This window comes from Mus pahari, chromosome 13 (assembly GCF_900095145.1).
Source record: "Mus pahari chromosome 13, PAHARI_EIJ_v1.1, whole genome shotgun sequence".
Taxonomy (NCBI): Eukaryota; Metazoa; Chordata; class Mammalia; order Rodentia; family Muridae; genus Mus; species Mus pahari.
In genome coordinates, this window is record NC_034602.1 from 59,938,968 (window position 1) to 59,960,568 (window position 21,601).

Sequence of the window (21,601 nt, forward strand, 5' to 3'; positions counted from 1 at the left end):
TAAAGCCTCTTCCTAAAGGAAAGGGGTGATAATTGATTCCTGTGAATGTGTTGCTGGCATGCCAAACAAGTGCTTTCCATACGGTTATGTCCTATAAAACAACAACAACAAAACAACAAAAAACAAAACAACTAAGACACAGCAGTTTTCATTCCTTGGTCCAGAACTCTTATTCTATTTTATCAAAAAGGAATGTAGACTTGTGTGCACCCCTCTCTAAGGAGCCAGAGATAAGTGGAACAGAGAACACACTCTTACTGAATTCTTTCTATTAGAATTCTACTTGAGCTGTTTCATTAAGAAACACACAGAGGGTGCAAGGAAGTTTTCAATCGTAGTCCTTACCATTCGTTTCTGGACTTTGTCTCATAGGGAATCCCTGTGGATCTTATACTGTATGTTTTGGGTCAGCTGACTTCTACTTACATTTGAATAGGAAGTTATATGGAGGAAATTAGAAGGTAGAAGGAAATTATGAGGGTTGGATAATTTCCCCATCTGTCTTTGCTTGGGTTCCATCTTTAGAAATGAGTGTGATTCATTAAAGGTTATAGTTCTTATTAAGTTGCTTGTCACTCTGTATTCTAAGTTTATTATTTGATAGTGATAGCTACTTAATTCTGTAGGATAACCATTTTTGTTCTGTTTTCTTTCCAGATCAAGGAAAAATGGTGATATATTTACATAAATTATATTCTAGAGAACTTATTATAATTTTGATTTTGTGTGTGTGTGTGTGATTGTGTGTTTGTGTGTACTCTCTGTATGTATACTTATGTGAGTAGGAACACAGAGAATAGGTATGTATGGAAGCCAAAGCTTTATATTAGATATCTCCCTCAGCTTTCTCTACCATGTGTATTGAAGAGATTACTCACCTGAGCCCAGATGTTTTAGAATCAGTTTGTTTAACTAACTAACTTGATCCTTCCTAGGTTTTGAGATCCAAACTCTGGCCATCATGTTTGCACAACAAGCTCTTTACCTGCTGAGCTACGTCCCCAACACTCTGAAATCATCCTTACAACACTGTAACCCTCTTATTACCCATCAAATACATAAAAGATTAGTGAAAGATGTTGGATGGGAAGCCTAGAAACCTAACAGTCTTCATATCTGACCCCCATACATGTTTCGCATGTACATTAAGCCACACTGAAAACTGCCAACTTCCTAAAATTATAAGCAGATTTTGAGAGAAGAGACGTTCCCAAAACTTGACAGATAACTGAAAGTTAATCATGTCTTAGGTGTCTTTTTTGGCACTGGGTAGATACTACTTTATATAATGGTACTATGAAAATCAAATACTGCCCAGAAATAAATGCAGGTTTTTTTTTTTTTTTTTTTTTAAGTTTCAAATGATGGTGTTTATATCCTCTGTCTGCTTGAATAGAGGATGTTGCAAGTACCACCCACTCCCTCTCTATGTTACCACAAGAACCTGGAAATCATTCTTGAGGATATTTTTACCTCTCTCAGCCTATTTGTCTTAGCTAGACTTCATGAAGTTTTGTATTTATTTCTGTGAAGAGTTTGAAGCATAATTGTGTGGCTTTTGATCAAGATGTGCTTGTCCGCATATACCGGGGAAGAAAACACTTTTCATCAAGAGTGACCTTTCAGTACGCTGTTGACATTTTTGTCTCTTGCTTTGTAAGAGATAACTTCACAATTTATTGTGGAGAGGCCTTTCAATCTGGTTGTCAGTGAAAATAAAATTTTAGTGTAATATCAAATGAGCTCTTTGGTCTCTTGTGTACTGAGGGTTTATAAAGCAACAAACAATGATCTGGAACTCTATCTCAATTTGAATTATGTTTAACCTTTCCAACATTTGAATTTATCAACTTATCTGTAATATGGTGTTTTAAATGAACATCAAAGATGATATAAAAATATTTTTAAAAGAAAAGTCAGAAGAAATTAAGGAATTCTAAGTCATTTTCCATTTTTTAATAAAGACATAAAGCTCTTTGCCATTTCCTTCAATTATTTTGATTAACATGATAATGGGATCTTTTAAATAATTATACCAGTTTCACAGCCTGATGGAAAAAAAACTCATTTCACAGAAATAATCATGACTAGCATTGATAGATGGATGTTGATGCTGTAACATAACAGAAAAAGGCATATTTACACCATCTTAACATACAGAAACACCATACATCTACACAAAAGAACCACAGGTCTGGAACAAAATGTTCAATTCCTAGACAGTTTACAATTACAGGCTTTGCCTGAAACTTTATATATATATTTATTTATGTATATATATTTGCTTTATTTTTTAATATTTTTCTTTCAAAGCAACAAACAATTCTTCCTTATTTCTTGTGATTTATTTGTAACATTGTGTTCATGCAAAAAAAATAATACTTGTTTTATTGCATTAACATTTAAACAGTTGTATATTTGGGTCCTAAAACCATCCTTTACGTTTTTATTTCATATCGTTTCATCCACATTCTTGTCTGAATTGGTATGATATAATGCCTTGTTGTTTTGTGAATTACAGAATGACAAACATGTCTGGTCAACCACAGTTCGAAAATCAAGATTCTACGTTTCCTGATCATGCACATTATACGTTCATTATTACAAAATGGCTTGAATCGGATAGATACACCATTTTGACACATGTTTACTGGTTTCATATTTTAAATTATGTTTCTAAAAACAACAATAAAAGTAATGAAAAAATACTGTCCCACATCCACTGTTCCCAAAAGGAAAGAGCAGCAAGAATTCACACCGGCCATCAGTTAGGCGGTGACATTGTAGTAAACATTGAATGCCATCATAACACTCCCAGAACATCATCATTACTACAACCCATATTTTTGGAGCAGTTCAGATTGCCACTGGCGTTTGCGCTCTGGAAAACAATCTGGAATGTGGATTTTTTTAAAATCCTGAATACACTTTTTCATTTCTTCTTCTACACTTAGCTTCTCACAGACCTTCTTTTTGGAGAGATTTGTTTCTCGGGACTTGCTGATGAGTGACTGAAAGAGTTCACTGTTTCTGCGCTTGTCTGGTGGTGGCATCCACTGAACAGGTGCTTTCCTGGAGGGTCTATCCAAGGTTAAGGTGTTAGGCTGGTGAGCTGCAGCCTGCTGAGTGTTGACTGGGTTGTCCTGTGGAGTGCTGGCCTCTGAGTGGCTGTCACAGCTGGATGTGGAGAGCTCATTGCAGGAAGTTCCACTCTCACTTCCTTTGTCTGTGACTTTGTCATGTTTCCTGTCTTCATGTTCTTGTTTGGGTGACACTATTTTCTGAGGTGGTCCTGAAAGAGAGAAGAAGGAAATGATAAAAATAAATAAATAAATAAAAATTGAATTGGAAGTTCTAGCTAGAACAATTAGACAACAAAGGGACATCAAGGGGATACAGATCGGAAATAGTCAGGTGTGACGATTTGTGGATGATATGATAGTATACATAAGCAACCTCCAAAATTCCACCAGAGAACTCCTACAACCGATAAACAACTTTAGCAAAGTGGTTGGATATGAAATTAACTCAAACAAATCAGTAACCTTCCTTACCACAAACGATAAACAGGTTGAGAAAGAAATTAGGAAACAACATCTTTCACAATAGTCACTAATACTATAAAATACTTTGGTGTAACTCATAACCATCAAGTGAAATACCTGTATGACAAGAACTTCAAATCCCTGAAAAGAAATAAAAGAAGACTTCAAAAGACGGAAAGATCTTCCATGCTCATGGATTGGTATGATTAACATAGTGAAAATGGCCATCTAACCAAAAGCAGTCTTCAGATTCAATGCAATCCCCATCAAAATTCTAACACAATTCTTCATAGATATGGAAAGAGCAATTCTCAACTTCATATGGAAAACCAAAAAACCTAGGGTAGCCAAAACAAGTCTCAACAATAAAAGACCTTCTGGGAAAATCACTGTCCCTGACCTCAAGCTGTACTACAAAGAAATAGTGATTAAAAACTACATGATGTTGGTCTAGAAACAGACAGGTCAATAAATAGAATAGAATCGAAGACCCAGAAATAAACACACACACCTATGGATACTTGACCTTTGACAAAGAAGCCAAAAACATACAGTGGAAAGAAAGAAAACATCTTCAATAAATAGTGCTGGTCTAACTGGTAGTGTGTATGTAGAAGAATGAAAATAGATCCATATTTGTCACCCTGCACAAAGCTCAAGTCCAAGTGGATCAAGGACCTCAACATAAAACCAGATACACTGAATCTAATAGAAGAGAACGTGGGGAAGAGCCTTGAACTCATTGGCACATGGGGAAATTTCCTGAATAGAACTCCAATAGCTCAGGCTCTAAGATCAATGATTGATAAATGGAACCTCATGAGACTGTATTTTCTAAGTCAAGAATATCTACCTGAAGAAAAAGTGTTCCTCTATCCTGTATGTGTGAGGTTGCATAACAACATTTAGCCTGTACATGCAAACAGGCAGAAAGCCAGTTTACTACTTATATCAGAATCCTTTGAGAGTTCTATTTAGTGACCTTTCAATAGAAGGTCACAAACCTTATCATGCAGAAAGGAAAGGCTTTGTTCATTTAGTTTTGGACTTCTAAAGCTGGGAATGAAAAACAGAAGAAACTACACACAAACATTCCTCCCGGCTTGGATCTGCATCTCTAGAAGAAGCTATGATGGTTTGGGGGACATCACTATCCTGGATGCAAATGTGAAAACAACAGTCCTGGATGTTGCCCTTTGCATGATTATTTTTCCACGACAAAACAGGAAATGGCATTGCTCACTTTTGTAAAGCAGTGGACTCAGCCCCACATATGATCACATTGTTCCTGCTGTCTGCCCAGTAGAAGCTGATTTAAATAGATCCTCAAATACTTCATCCTGTTCTCTGCCTGTTTTGTTGGAGAAGTATGAAACTGCTAAGCAACATACAGTTTTAATATTATGATGACTGTATATAGCTAATAGGAGTATTCTTCAAAATATGGGGATTTCAAATAGCAAAGTTATTTGCAGTAAGCTAAATAACAGGACAATTTCAAAAAAAAGTGTCCATTTCCCAAAAAGTATGTAATATCATTCAATAAATGTTAAAGGGTAGTCCTAGTTCTACAGTTGAGTCAAGGAAAATAAAATATGCATCCTCTTAGGAATACTCTGTTAAAATATTTAAAATAACTATCATGGAAATTATAATTTGAACTGCATTCTAAACATGCTTTAGTCACAGATAAGTGTAGCTCTCACCCTAGTCAAGGAGACTATTTTGCAACAGATGGAGGTCATTACAGAAAAACACAACTGTCCAAAATGCAGAGAAAAGTGACTGTGGGTATCTAGCCCCACATAATACATCAACAATTCAAGTCCTTAAATTTCTTTTTTTATCATGAAATTATCTAAGTTAAAATTAAAATAAAAAGAAGGAACATTTTATCATGAATATAAATTAGTTCCTAGAGGAGAAAAACAATTTCAATTTCTGTGTACTTTATAGAATATCAAAGTACAAGTACAACTTTCTATAAGCTCAATGAAATTTAGTCCTGGGAGAACATTATCAACTTATATTCATTTTAATATACATATATTTATTCTTCAAATATTGGCAAGAGAATGCTAAGATTGCATAGTATATTCCGTGTGGTTTTACACTCTAGTTCAGCAATGTCCAAACTTTGTATTCTCTGACTACATTTTTAAATTTGGGAGAATGAATTTCTTCTGTTTGGATTTCTTCAAGTTTTTGGAAGGGATCAATATGTATGAAGTATTTTGATTGATTCTGATATTGATTCTCAAATACTAATTGTTATTGCTTAAAATATGTAACCATGGGCTGTTGAAGATGGAAATGGAACACTATTATTTATTTCAAATTGACTTACGGACTGAGGAATCCAAATACTTTTATTGTAATTCTGACTCTGCACATAGTAACCATGCACAGATGAATAGGTCTTTAGTTTCAGTGTCTGTGATCCAAAATTTTTAGTTTTACCTCTTGAAATAAAATTAAAATGGTAATACCTATTCACATGGCCACAGTAAAATTTAAATGTGTGGGTAATATACGTGTGAGGTATTTGTAATCTTTAAAATATTTAAAATATTTTTAAAACTATTATTAGTTTAGAGTCTAGATTCATTTACCATTACAATTCTAATTAAACTCATGTTCAAGAAGGAATTATTTAAGGAAACGAAAGCCCTTTCATGAGTTTTCCAAGAATGTTAATTCAAGGCAACTGCAGCACTAGGCATGTGACTTAGTAGCAATGTGCTGCTTAGAAAGTGAATGTCTGCATTTGAGCACTGACACCACACCAATGGGAGTAACAAAAACAATACAAATATTGCATCAAGCAAATAGAATGGAAGATATCACAATAGCCCCAAATTTGTTAAACAGCAAAAATAAGCTTTGGATGAATTCCATTTGGGGTTTCTTATATTGCAATACAAAGGAAGAAAATGGTAACATTCTCTGCCATTTGGGAAGAGAGTATGGTATCAAAATTAAATGTCAGTTCTTGTATCTGTCAAGATGCATGTAAGCTCTGTAAAGTAATGTGGATCGTCTTGGTCACAAGACTACACTACAGTCCTCTTTAATACAGAGGTGTTTATAAATGACATCCGTGTATAGCTTCACACCTTACAAATTGTACTTTAATCTCTTTCCATGCTTAGTGATGATTGAAAATACTGGATATGTAAAATTTCTCTGCAGCAGATGTAATTCCCAGAAGGAAAATTACCTTTTAAAGGTGCTAAGTTCAACTGTATGTGAACGGTTATGTGGTGCTTGAACAGAAAGAGCAACACGTCTTAAGTTTTGTAAGTATTAAACAGTTGCATAAAAGACGGGAAAAACAAAGGATTGTGATTCCACAAAACTTTGTTGAATATTCATATGTAGGGTGAAATAATCATGTAGAGGAAACTCAAAAATGAACCTGATCCCTGGCTATGGTCCTATTATCAGTTAGTCTGAACTTTTCTGCTAGATGAATACATATGTAACTGAAGCTTAAATACTGCATGCGTAGATGTGAAAAATTATTAATGTTATTGAATTGGATGAAGAAACAGAAAACATTTTTTATGGATTACTTAAGTACTAATCCTGAATTGAAGCTTCACATAGCAGAGACATTGATCTTCAAGTAAAAGATTATTTAAATCAAGAAAAAGAAATATATATTATGGGGAATGAAGGCATTTCTGTATATTTCTGCTATTCTTATTGGAATTGCCACATTTATGGCTGAAGAAGAATTAAGATATAGAAACACCAATATTGTTTGATAAAGCCTCAGGAGTTGTATTATTGTATATTTGCCTAAAATGATATATAATGTTTGTAATATTTATTATATTGTATATAATTTTAAGTAAAGCTATGATATTCAAGGTAAGAATTTCCCCACAAGAGCAACACTTTTTCAGGGTAGTCCATGTGACTGGCAAAACAATATAGAGTATTGACATTGCCCAAGGATACCTCTTAGAGATTAAGGATAAATCCCTATTGCTGAAGATATTGTATACTTAGGATGAACTCAGTTCATTTGAGATCCATCTGACTTGGACAAAAAGCTCCTTCCTGTGGTCCTGATGTCATAATAGCAGAAAAAACTATGCAAGCTGCCAAATATGGGAAATAGTCAATAGGTCTATGAACCACAAAACTGTTCAGAATGGCAAAATATCCTTAAGTAAAGTATAATAATGGTGCACATTCCTTGGTGGTAACCAATAGCTGTTTTATTGGAATTAAGGTCTGCTCAACAAGAATAAAAGCATAGCTTTTATTAGAAATATCCGAGTACAAAGGTATAAGTTATGAATCTTAAAACAGATCCTAATATGGCTACTTTACTAGACTACCATAATTCTTAATTACATTCTAAAACATATCTTTACAACCACAGATAAGTGTAAACCTCACCCCTCATCAAAGAAACTTCCTTTTCTAGCAAATTGAAATCATTAAAGGTAACAATTGGATGTAATTCAGAAATCAATGGATTACAGAGAACCCAGCCCCTATGACTACCTGTAGTGGCTAATTTTGTGTCAACTTGACACAGCTGGAGTTATCACAGAGAAAGGAGCTTTAGTTGAGGAAATGCTTACATGAGATCCAGCTGTAAGGTATTTTCTCAATTAGTGATCAAGGGGGGAGGGCCCCTTGTGGGTGGTGCCATCTCTGGGCTGGTAGTCTTGGTTCTATAAGAGAGCAGGCTGAGCAAGCCAGGGGAAGCAAGCCAGTAAAGAACATCCCTCCATGGCTTCTGCATCAGCTCCTGCTCCCTGACCTGCTTGAGTTCCAGTCCTGCATCCTTTGGTGATCAACAGCGGTTTGGAAATGTAAGCCAAATAAACCCTTTCCTCCCCAACTTGCTTCTTGGTCATGACGTTTGTGCAGGAATAGAAACCCTGACTAAGACACTACCTGTTTAACACAAATTCTGACTCTAATCCAGGGAATATGTTAGAAGAAGGTCAAAAAGATTTTTTTTTCAATTTTTATTAGGCATTTACTTCATTTACATTTCAAATGCTATCCCCAAAGTCCCCTATACCCCCACCCCTTGCTCCCCTACCCACCCACTCCCCATTCTTGGCCCTGGTGTTCCCATGTACTGGGGCATATAAAGTTTGCAAGACCAAGGGGACTCTCTTCCCAATGATGGCTGACTAGACCATCTTCTGCTACATATGCAGCTAGAGACAGGAGCTCTTGGGGTATTGGTTAGTTCATATTGTTGTTCCACCTATAGGGTTGCAGACCCCTTCAGCTCCTGAATCACAGAATCAGGAAATCTACATTGAGGCTGTATATCCTAAAAACGGCTGACAAAAGCAGTAGACATTCTAACACGGAAAGGTAAGAATCTCAGAGTTCCATCCCTAGACAAAGAAGTGCAGAAATTTAGTGGCTGCTGATAGAGGGAGAATTTGGTAATTATAGGAATGATCCCCTGTTTATTGAATATAATACAGTCATCCCTAAAACTGTATATGCACAAACAACATAAACAGACTCAGTAAGTTTGTGTGTGTGTGTGTGTGTGTGTGTGTGTGTGTGTGTGTGTGCATGCATGTGTGTGTGTGTGTGTGTGTGTGTGTGATCTGGGAGGGATTGGAAGGAGGGAAGTTAGAGAGGAGAAAGGTGTAATTGTATTTCAATTAAAATATAGTGAATAACAAAAGATACAGACAGAGAACAAAGACAGATCTAGGAAAGAAGAAATAAAGTATAGAAGGAAGGAAAAAGAATGGCATAATTAAAGCAGAAATTAGTACTTCCTGCATTTTCATATGGGCATGTTCCTTACTAGCTTACTCTTCTAAATATCCCAGTAATTGTTTATTATATTTTATTTAGACTGTGTCTTCTAGTGAAAAATACAGATTCCATAGAGACAGAAACTGTGCCTTTTTTGTGTTTCTTCTGCTCCTTGTTCAAAGGGGTTGCTTCACAAAAGTCTTGAAGTGATCTTCCTGCCTCTGATTTTGTCTTGTATGTAAACTGACATTACCATTCATCTGGCAGCTTACATTCACCACTTGGTATGTTATTAAGGATTCTCCTAGCTGACCACAAAGTCATATGCTAATCATGTCTCCATGTTTGAGACAAAACATTCTAGAAAACTATGAGGATGAAACACTTATTTTTGTTCACAATTTCAACTGCTCGCATCAATGATCAAAAGGTTCCATTACTTGGACCCCAGGCAAAGGCAGAAAATCATGGTAGAAGGGAGGTGATTAAGCACTCACTTCATGGCAGTGGATGTGCTTAGATCATGAGATCCAGGATGCAGAAGACAGACAAGAGATAGGACCCCAGCATCTTCAAAGACATGATCCCAATGGAGTAGATGTGTGCCCTGCCTCCCTTAAAGAATTATCATTTTATAAACACATGAACAGTCACTTGTTTTTCTCAGTTTCACTCAGGTAGTTCAGAAAATTTATTTTAGTGATCACTAAAACTACTACTAAACTACATAAGACAATTCCATATAACATAACAATAAGAATATATTTGTTTAGTGAAGCATGTATTAAAGGAAGTCTCTAATAGTGATCTTTTCTTCTATTTTTTATTGAAAATAGTTCATAAAATACATTCTGATTATTGTGTCCTATCCTCTAATTCCTCCAATCTTATTGTTTTTTTTTTTTTCTTAAGGACTCAAAGTCCACTAGAAATGTAGCATACACTGGCCTAATCTACATAATAAAGTCCAAGACTGCCAGAGCTATATAGAGATGTTTTGTTTCAAAACCAAATAAACAAAGAAGAAAAATAAGAAAGGTTCAAAGTCTATTTCAAATACTGCTTTCAGACTAAAACCTTTTCACAGTTGGATAAATATTTTTCTCTTAATGACCCACATGTAGTTAGTTTAAGTTCATATCAAAGTACTAGTTATTTTTTTTTGTTCTAAATAATAGTTTTCCTCTGTTCATATATTTTCCTGTTTCAGATTTGTTCCTATGTTTTGTCTCAACATATACACTCCACATACTCATTGCACACATACACTTAGCACAGACCAAATACATGCATACACACGTTCATTATCCTCATAAACCACACACACACACACACACACACACACACACACAAATGCGCGCGCACATGTGCGTATGCACACATCATATTCCTACAGTAACTTAGGAGAAGAAATTATTCCTCTTGTAATTCCTGAAGCACAGTTCAAGTAATAGTTACAAAATACTATAAAAACACATATGGGCTGATTTATTTTTAAAGATTTTGTTTCATGAGTATAAACTTTAAAATATATACAAAAGTACAGTAGTTAGGCTCAAATAATATGACAGGAGTGAATGAGAAAATACCCAGGGAACTCAGTGAAATCAATCTCTGGTGGTTTCCATAAAGAAACTATCACAATTTCTTCCTGGTGAACACATCATAGTGGAGAACAGCCTGCTTTTCCCTTCGTTTATTTAAGAGAAATAAGTATTTAAAGGCCATACATAATTTGGAAACAGTTTTCTCTACTCTGCACATGAATATTCTTCCATAGTTGCTGCTGTGTGTGTCTAGAAAAAAACCATGTGTTGAATCATTCTATTCCACCCAGAGACCATGTCATCTGGAAAATTGTTAGAGACCTCACCAGGGCCCTATATTGAAGAATGATCTTCACACTGCACGCATGGAAGCTAAGATTCTGTGCTTTATTACCACTCTGGTGCTTAAAACAAACTAACAAACAACAGAAACAGAGCTGCACAGGTTCCTTTGGGATCTTTTAATTAAGACTATGGAACCTTTCAGTTTCCTCTATTTGAATCTGCCTTTCCTTATTTAGATGTTGGTGTATTTTTCATGTATCATATTAGCCACCTCCTTCTAATGACCTCCTCTTAACTGACACAGCACAAGGCTAGAATGATTTATCTGTTTTTCTGTTTTTGAAATTTGTGAACAAAAGCATATGCTTGCTTGTTCCACATCTATAAAACTAGCATCGTAACACCTACAAGATCATTGGCAAGGATAATGAGACGTTGTCTTGACAACATCTCTGATTGCTTGGGGGCTGTGGTGGGTGGAGAAGATGCTCTATAAATAAGGATGGAAGTTGTTTATATGGTATGTTATATATAACAAATTCATATGAACATAAAACAGTGGTGGTATAAATTATGCTTGTCCCTTATACAAAGTCAAACAACCGCTTCAAGTCTAATGAAAAGCATATTTTCTATTAAGACATTTTCATACATGTATATCGCTCTTCTTTAGCTCATAGTCACCTTTTCTGCCACCACCCCAGACTATCTATCTCTCAACTTTTGATACCTCTCTCTGTCCCCCCTCTCTTCCCCATCTCTCTCCCCTTCCTCTCTCCCTCTTCCTCTCTCTCTCTCTCTCCCTCTCCATTACCTCCCCTTTCTGTGTGTGTATAGGCAGGTGTTATAATCTTGAGCACCATTCCTCAGGACCTGTATATCTTGTTTCAAGGGACACTGTCTCTCAATGACCAGGGCTCATTTACAGGGCTTGAATGGATGGCCAGGGAGCACCTCAGTCTCTTCTTCATTCCTGTAAGATGACACATGTGCACCACAACACCAGGCTTTGTAATTGTGTGATGGAGTCTAGCTCCAGTCCTTGTGGCATTGCATAGCAAGGACTATAAAGATTGAGTTTTGAGCTCTTCCCAGCTTTGAAATAATGCTCTTGATGTAAACAGATTTCGAGAAGGCCAGATGGTAAAGCCTACCTGCAATTACAACATTTGTGCAGCAGGGCAGGGGGATTGCTCATTCCAAGGCCATCAGTACACAGCAAGAACAAGGCCTGTCAGAGATTCACAGGTAGGCACTTTTGGAAAAACAATAGCAACATCATCAAATTTGTGAAGAAGAAGGAAAGAAGCCAACAACAGACCAAGACTTAGATTCAAGGGGCAGAGTAATTGCCGGGAGAAAGCCAGACTTCAGGGATTTTTATCTGCTAGATCTCTGCAGATCTGGAGTGTTCATTTGGCAATAAATGTTTTCAAGTATTTCCAGTAATGTGCGATGATACAGCTTCTTGTAGTTGCCTTGCCATTTCATGTGAGTGCTGCCTCCTTTCCCTTTGAGATTTATAAGTATCTCTAATGAAAGTCATTTGGTGCATACTCTGGAGTCTGAATGGGAAACAGAAGCATGCATGTGCACAGCAGAGTTTAATTTCACTTTGTGGTACAATAAAAACAAGTGTTCATCTTCGAAACTAGCAAAACTGTGCTCACAGTAGAAGTGCCAATACCTACTAGCTCGATCTTTAGGAAGTCCATCTGCTACCCTGTTTCAGAAGGATGAAAAATGTGATATCAGTCTGCTAGGGTTGTTATCAATGGGGAAGACATTTACATTGGGTCAACATAGCTGCAATAGGGAGAGATGTGATGAGAGACAGAGTTGAAAGAGATGAGAGAGAGAGAGAGAGAAAGAGAGAGAGAGAGAGAGAGAGAGAGAGAGAGAGAGAGAGAGAGAGAGAGAGAGAGAGAGAGAGAGATTGAGAGTATCTATAAGGAATAATTTTAATTTACTGTTGAAAACGGCATTTTTATTTTTGTCTTGCAGTCCTAAGGATAGATCCCAGGACTTTTTACATACCAGACAAGTTCTCTATCACTGACCCACTCACTTAACTTTTCTAACATCATACAGTGACTGATTCATAGGTTACTTGATATTCCTCAAGTTTATGAAAGCGTACACCTTTATATATATATATATATCCTTTTGTTCATCATTAATAACTCATTCATAAAATATGATGAAAATATTTGTAAAATTAGTCACAATGGTCAAGTTATAGAACTAAAATCCATATATTTATCAACAGAAGAATTAATAAAGAATTTGTGGTTTACAGGGGCATGTGTTTCATAGTAGGCTAGGGGCATAGTGATGTTCATAGCTGCCTTATTTGTGATAGCAAGAAGCTGGAAACAAGACCCACAACAGAAAAATGGATGCAGAAAATGTGGTTCACTTACACAATGGAATACTATTCAACTAATAAGAATGAGGACATTGTGAGTTTTGCAGGCAAATTGATGGAACTAGAACATATCATCTATGTTTCCTAAGTGAGGAAACTCAGACTCAAAAGGACATCCATGGTGTACACTCACTCAGAAGTGGATATTAGTCAAAAGAAGTGCAGAATACCCAGGATACAATTCAAAGAACTCAAAAAGGTTAACAAGCCGAAGGGCTCAAGTGAGAATGCCTCAATTGCACTTGGGAGGGAAAAGAAAGCAATAACAGGGAAGGAGGCAGATGGAGGAAGGGACCTGGGTGGGAGAAGGGACAAGGAGAGGGAAGGGGGAACATGATTGTATTGGGGGGAGGGACAGGAATGAAGTCCTGAGGACCAGCAGAAAGAATGGAAAAAGGCAACCTTGGAGGTAGGATGTGGGGGGACTCTCTAGAATGCACCAGAGACCTCAGAGGAGAGAGTTACTCAGGACTCAAAGGGAGGGACCTTAGAGGAAATGCCCAACAGTGGGGAGAGCGAACTGATAGCATTACTCCAGTAGAAAGACAAGACATCAAGTGGAGGGGTGGAGTTGCCATTCTACAGTCCAAAACTCTGACCCAGAATAGTTCCTGTCTGAAAGAACTGCAGGGACAAAAAACATAGAGAAAAGCCTGAAGGAAAGGAAGTCCAGTGACAGGCCCCAATTGGGAAGCAGTTCAAGGGGAGGCTCCAAGGCTTGACACTATTTCTGATGCTTTGGTTTACTTACAGACAGGAGCCTAGCATGGCTGCCCTATGAGAGACCCAATAAATAATTGAAAGAGTCAGATGCAGATATTTATACCCAACCAATGGACAGAAGTTAGGGCTGAATTGGGAAAAACTGGAAGAAAGCTGAGGAGGAGAGCAACCCCATAGGAAGACCTGGACCCAAGATCTCTCAGACACTGAGCCACCAATCAGGCAGCCTATGTGAGTTGGTTTGAGGCCCCCGACACATATACAGCTGAGGATTGCTTTGTCTCACCTTGAGAGATGATGTACCTAACCCCCCAGAGACTCGAGGCCCCAGGGAGTGGAGAGGTCTGGTGGTGTGGCATGGGGTGGGTGGGAACATCCTCTTGGAGATGGAATAGGAGGTATGGGATGAGGAAGACTCAGATGGTGGACCAGAAGGGGATTAACAACTGAACTGAAAAAAAAGATTAAGGAAGAATAACAATAATAATCAAAAGAAGTTGTGGATTGTATACACAATGTATGCTTATTCAGTCATGAAGAAGATGGAATGTCATATTCAAGAAAATGACTATAACTGGAAATTGTCAGGTTAGACAAGCTAAATCAGAAACAGAAAGACAAGCATAGCATTCTCTTTCATTAGTGGGTCCTCAATTTCTGTAGGTACAGAAAATTATATATTTATATAGAGCATTAATGGATAAGCAAAACTTTTTAGTTAAATGGGGTGGGGCTAATAGAAAAGGAAGTAGAGGAAAGTGACAGGGAGAAGATATAGGATAAGTGTTGTCAAAGCATATTTTATACCTGCATAAAAGAGTCCTTGTGGAACCTTGTAATATATATATATATGAATTAAAATAAAAAACAAACTAAAATAGTTTCCTATGACAAGAGAAGAGACTGTGCAGTGTCACTTTTTTGTGACAAAAGTCTTTGCAGATATAATCAAAAATTTTGCAGTGGTGGAAATATACTGGCTTATTTTGCTTAGACCCTTAAATCAATGAAAGATTTCTTTCCAGTAGCTAGGAAGAGGAATATTAGCTCACAAAGAAGAAGGACAGGTCAGAATGTGAGCTTGAAGGCTAAGACAGGAATGATCCACCAGAAATAGAAAGCATGGTTGTCATGATAGGCTGGGAGAAGCCAGCACTCCCCTCCCTCAACGCTTATGCAAGAGTTTCTGATGTCATTTTAATCTCTGTGAAAGTGACTGCAGACCTCAGACCTCCAATGATTCTAGGCAATGCTTTTATGTTTCTCTGAAGTTCCCAGGTTTTCGGCAGTTTTACAAACTAACCTAAGTCCAGTTGAGTGCCTGTCTCCTACCAGACGCTGAATTATCTCATCCTATGCATGTAAGCATGATTAAATCATTAATGTCAGGATACATTGGATTTGTTTATAGGACCTCAGTTTCTCTGTTATACTCTTTCTTGCCAGATCTGTGATGGTGTCATCCTGTTTCTGTGTAAGGACATCAAATAAAGATGTGGTCAATATATATTTCTGCAAACTATTACCTTTTGGGATATCCTTGAAAGTAGAATAAACTTACAACTACTTCCCATGGATTCTATCTTCAACTTTTAGGGAGATTTTTATTGACTGCTCCCTTCTTTACACTAAAGGCCTTTGATATTTTTTAAATGATTGCAATACCTATTCTGTGTCTTCCAATTCATATACATAAATTACCATATGGATGAGGTTAAATAGTCTCCTTACATCATATATAATCCAATAATAATATGTTTCATTCTCTTTCTGCAAATGAACACAGAAGGCCACATACTCAAATATACATAAAAAGCACACAATCTAATATAGGAGTAATCACGTAATAAACAGTTCTATAGCTGACACCCCACATCCCTATCACCTCCTTGCTCATTGTTATTCTATGACATGTTTTTATTTTCTTGCCTTCTCCTATACATTTAAAATCATTTGGTAAAATATTGTGGCTATTGTTTTCCTCTTATTTTTATTCATTTTTTTAAAAATTACGTGAATATATGTTTAGTGCAAAGTTGAGGCTAGTATGCGGTCAGGCAGGGCAGGAGTAGGAATCAAAACTCTGGGAGCTAGACTTACAGGTGGTTACGAGTTGCCTGACCTGGAAGCTGGGACTCAAACCCAGGCCCTCTGCAATAGCAGAATAGGATGCAAAACCACTGATGCATCTCCTGAGCCTTATATTCTTTTCCATTCCAACCACTTCTTCTATCTATAATTTTCTTTTTTTTTTTTCAAAAACAAAATCATCATAATCAAGTATACAATCATGTACTTAGGAACTGAATTATTTTAAATCCTTCTTGTATGAGGTTTCCATTGACACATGAAGCTCTCTGATTGCATCCTTTAAAAATACTTCTTCCATTGCACATTGGTCTTTCCTACAGCTATAATCCCCATCAACACACTGAATTTACTGCAAGGACTCCTACTCTTACAAACACATTCATTTCCCCTCTCTGTTTTCTGTTATTCAAAAACCAAGATCCAGCTCCAAAGCAGGGAAATGGCTTTTTAAGAATGTACCTGTTCTCAGGTACCTTCATTTCTTCTTGGAAAAGAAATTCGCATTTCTTAAGTACATAGACAGCATACTCTGTAATCCAGTCTCCATTTAAAAATCAAAACTTACTTTTTAGTACATTCATTCACTATTCAGTAAAAATTGGAAGAATTATTATTAACTCATATGTCATCAATTATCCATCATGGGATACAAAGTTGATCCCTGTTTTAAACTGTACTAATCTGCGTGAAATAAGCTCTTCACTGGCTACAACCCCCCCCCCCCACTTCTGTGTATGTAAGAATATGGTTGGTGCTCTGTGTACTTACTTTACTTAAGAGAGTAAAATGCCAGGCTACAGTAGAAGTAGATTTATTATCTGCACTGAGCCATTTACAATAACTTACTTAGCTAGCTCCATGATCTATTGCATGGGCACAGGTAAGGAAGCAAGTAATTATGGTTGCTCAAGACTGGGAAGTTTATGGGATGTGTTAAACTGCTCATGAGGAGAAGGAAAGAGAAGCTTTTTACAGCTCTGTACAAAGAGCATTCAGATATGAAGGCATCTAATTGAATCCCTGAGACACTGAAGAAGATCTGAGGAGGAACATCTATAATGTTAGAATATTAGGGCAACAAGGTCACTAATTCTTTAGGGGACTTCCATCCGTATGATGAGTAAATATGGACCATATAAAATATAAATATAGCTGGTAATACCTGTCAATGCTTGTGAGGAACTCAATGTTTAAACACAGAGGGGTGCTCTCTCTATTTCTACCTCTCTCCCTCCTTTTTACCCTCTCTTCCTTCTCTCTCTCTCTCTCTCTCTCTCTCTCTCTCTCTCTCTCTCTCTCTCTCTCTCTCTCTCTCTCTCTCTCTCTCTCTCTCTCCCTCCCTCCCTCCCTCTCTCCCTCCCTCCCTGTTTCTACATGCACATATGTGTACATAGAAAATATATGAGAAAAATAAATTTTCCATACCTACAAATAATAAGGAAGTATAAGTGAAACCTTTCTTCCAGAACCAAGATAAGTGATGTGTTGGTTATATACATCAGGAGAGAATGTTACTGTAATGTTTAATGCACAAATTAACACTTAAAATAATGAATGTTTTAAGTTAATATTTATAAATGTTGAAGAACTATGGTGTATGTCAGACATAAGAGTATAATCTAGTTGTATTTTTGAGCATATTATGAGAATAATATATTGAAATAAAAGAAAAATTTATCACCATTGTGCATCATGACTAATGGGGTCATGAATGCCCATTCCTTATGCCTTAGTGGATTTTAACAACCTTATTATTACTGTTTTCAACCTAGTCTCAACTTGTCTTTTCATTCATTCTTGTGTTTTAGTGGAAAGGATGTGTTCCATCTGTGTTTTTTTTTTTTTCAGAACTAGTCTACTTTGTTCATATTTTACCGCATAAGTTGAGAGTTTTAACAGTAATAGCATGCCTCATGTGTATTACAAAGTTTTCCATTTATATTCTCAAATGCTTGGGACAGCAGGTAACTTATATAGATTTTCCCATGGTACAGAGATTAGCTTAAGTTACAGAATGTGCTGAATTTCTAATAAAATCTCAGAACTCTTTACTGAAGTCCTTGAAATAATCCTGAGAATGGTGCTAGGAACATGATTTTTTAAAAATCAAACCAAAATGTGGTCACCCATATGCTTCATGCTCTGAAGGAATAAGTCAAGAGGTCTGTCTGTAAAACATTGGGAGTTAAGTGTCTAATGGTGCTGAAGTATTTGTACTCATGAAAGGTTGTTTAAAATAGAGCATTTTAAATCACACGTGAAAGTAAACAGTGTGCATTTTAAAACATGTCCTTGTTTTCTAACTCATTAATTCTTCTATTATTGTGGTCCAGCTACTTTAAGCCACCCATCCACCAATTAATCTTAAATTGTTTTCTTATTTCCCCTTTCAAAACAAAGACTGAGGTTGCATCATCTTCTGAAGAGAATATTCTAATCAACTCACCGATAATTCGGACTATTTTCAATTAATAAGATAGGCCCAAAATAAGATGCCACACCACTATGATGTAAGGGGAAAACGTATTATTGGTGATATGAATCCTACAAAAGTTTTAGAGAGAGATCCATAAAGCAAATTAACTTTCCAAAGAATTAAACAACACAGCAGAACAGAGAACAGGTCATATGCATTACTAGGCCTCTGATTTCTCAAGAATTATGCTCTCTGCTACTCAGAGTTAATTTGTATGGCAGGCACATTTAAGATGCACCTTTCACTGATATGCACGTCGTGATCGGAAGGGTTCTGACATATGGGCAGCAGTTTCTGTAAGAGCTCCCACAACTTAATTTAATAATGATAAATTCTGCCCCTGTCAAGCTGCCTCCAACGTCTCCTGCCACTTCATAATGCACTTTAGTTCAAAATTAATATTTCAGAAACAGCAGCAGTGACTCTCTTCTAACACTGAAGCAAAAAAAAAAAAATTAAGAGGAACATAGTGAAATGCCGTTCATAAAACCATTTCAAGATGAAGATAGAGTTTTAAACCTTCCTTGTAAATACACCTAAATTGCTACATCAAAAAATTTACATTGGAGGTTTGAAATCCTGATGGAAACCCATATTCAGTTACCAGATGTACAAGGGTCAGTCACTCATTAATAACAGTTTTTTTTAAAAAAAAAATACGAAGCATTAGGAGCAGAATTCTCTCTTGGTATAATTCACATTGTAAATATTTCCATGAAACATCACAGAAACAAGATTCATAAGAACCCACTTCTAGCACAGTCTTGATGTAATTTAATGAAATGAATCAGTAATATCCATATATATGTGTATATATATATATATGTATATATATATGAAGAAACATATCTACAATGAGAAATTAAGCTAGAGCAATAATTAGTTATTTAAAATGACTAATTAATTATAATTAAAATTTACAATATAATTATCTTAGTGTAATTGTAACTATATTGACATTACAGAATTATAAAGGAATTTTTATTAAAGCATTAATTAAGGAATCATACTCCTTCTTTTGAGTGTTCAACATTTGAATTTGTTTATACTGTCCAAATGAATCTACAAGGTCAAAGACAAAGTCAAACAGAAAACAAAGAAGACTATGATTTTATAGATCAAAGACAAAAGAAAATTTGTTTATGTGCTTTTATTGATTTTGTGGTGCTCATTTAGCCCTTTTGATTACTATAAAAATGAGATAGAGATACTAGAAAAATATAATTAAAATCGCTATTATGATATGCCCAAGTTGCTCATCAGTCAATGCTACAAATATCACCTTATAATCTAGTTTTGGCTGATACAAGTTTTAGTTAAAATATTACATTTTGTCAACTACATCTTCAAGAATTCAAAGTAATTAAAGAAATAAACGATAAATACATGGTACCTTTATTGGTACTATATACTTTTAGAACATGACCAGGGAATGATCTGGTCTAGCAGGGACAGGAAAATGGATGGAGTTGGACCAGGTGACAAAGAATTTCTTTCATTGTCTTGTCTCCATTACAAAAACTCTTTAAAAGTGTTTTCCAGGGGATGAAAGCAGGGGGGGAAGAAATTAAATGTGATGGAGGGATGAGAGGGGAAACAAACCCATCTCCATTCTCAACCTGACAAGATGTAAAAGTAGCACAGAAACATATCTCTGGGTGTGACTTTGAGGATGTTCTCAGAAAGGTTTAACCAATGATCAAGGACACACCGTGAAGATGGTGACACCATCCCGCATTCAAGGTTCTGGACTGAACTAAAAAGAAGATTGTCACCAGAGCAGCAGCCCCCCCTCTCAGCTTCCCAACAAGAGGACAAACGTGAATGCCTGCTAGTGATCAGGTCCTGCTACGAACTCTTTCTTGCCGTGATGGACTGTATCCTCAAACCATGAGCCAAAAAGTATCCCTTCTTCCTTAAGATAGTCCTGTCATGTCTTATGCCAAGCAAGGAAAATAACCAACACAGCGTCCAAACAATGTAAGGCGTGAAGCAGGGCCAGATCAGGTGTATAGTATGTTTGTGCTTGGATACGCATCGTCTTGATCCGAGCAGAGAAGGTTGGGGATTTAATAAGCAATGCCATTTTCAAGGTGAGGCGGTGACATATTAGAACAAGAAAGAAATGAAAAATAATAGACATGATCAGAGTTGAGAGGGAAATGGCCATAGCAGTCACCATGTTTAGGTTTCCAGCCATCATAAACAATGGACTGGAAAAACTAGCATATTGAAGAGTGATTTGAATGAATAGGTATATAGGAAAGTAAAACAAAACATAGTTCTAGTCTTTCAAAAGAAGAAGCATCTTGATGCCCGAAATCTCATGTTGATTGTTCTTTTTACCACTCTGTGACTTACCTTTTAAAACAGGGTTTCTGTTTTTAAAAGTCCAATGTTTAATAATTGACTGGATGGCCAGCCGGCTCTGAATATCTTCTTGCTTTATACCATCCCAGCATTGGATTTTCAGTGTCCATGATCATGACTGGCTGCCTTATTTTAATTTGGTTCTGTGGATGTGAACTGATGCTTGTGTGGTAATTCGGTACCCAACTTTCTGACTGAAAATCATCTCCCAGTCCAACGGTGTCACTTTACTTTTTCTCTGTGTGTGAATGTTGTGTTAGAACACTCAACACGAGGCTCTGGCATCAAGATGCACATGTGTACAACCATGCACACAGGAGCATGTGCCCATGCACACACACACACAGACACAGACACAAACACACACACATACACACAC

The 21,601-nt window shown here is 36.5% G+C and overlaps 1 protein-coding gene across 2 annotated transcripts in view; it reads right to left on the reverse strand.

The window, feature by feature from the left end:
- Positions 1–1,789: 1,789 nt before the first annotated feature.
- Kctd8 (potassium channel tetramerization domain containing 8) overlaps positions 1,790–21,601 on the reverse strand; it is a 220,265-nt gene continuing 200,453 nt past the window's right edge. The window contains exon 2 of one of the 2 annotated variants that reach the window (XM_021210912.1): positions 1,790–3,292. In XM_021210912.1, the coding sequence (XP_021066571.1) occupies positions 2,832–3,292 (461 nt within the window). In that variant the 3' untranslated portion in view covers positions 1,790–2,831. The remainder of the gene's footprint in view (positions 3,293–21,601) is intronic. The other variant, XM_029545484.1, reaches the window with a different exon arrangement.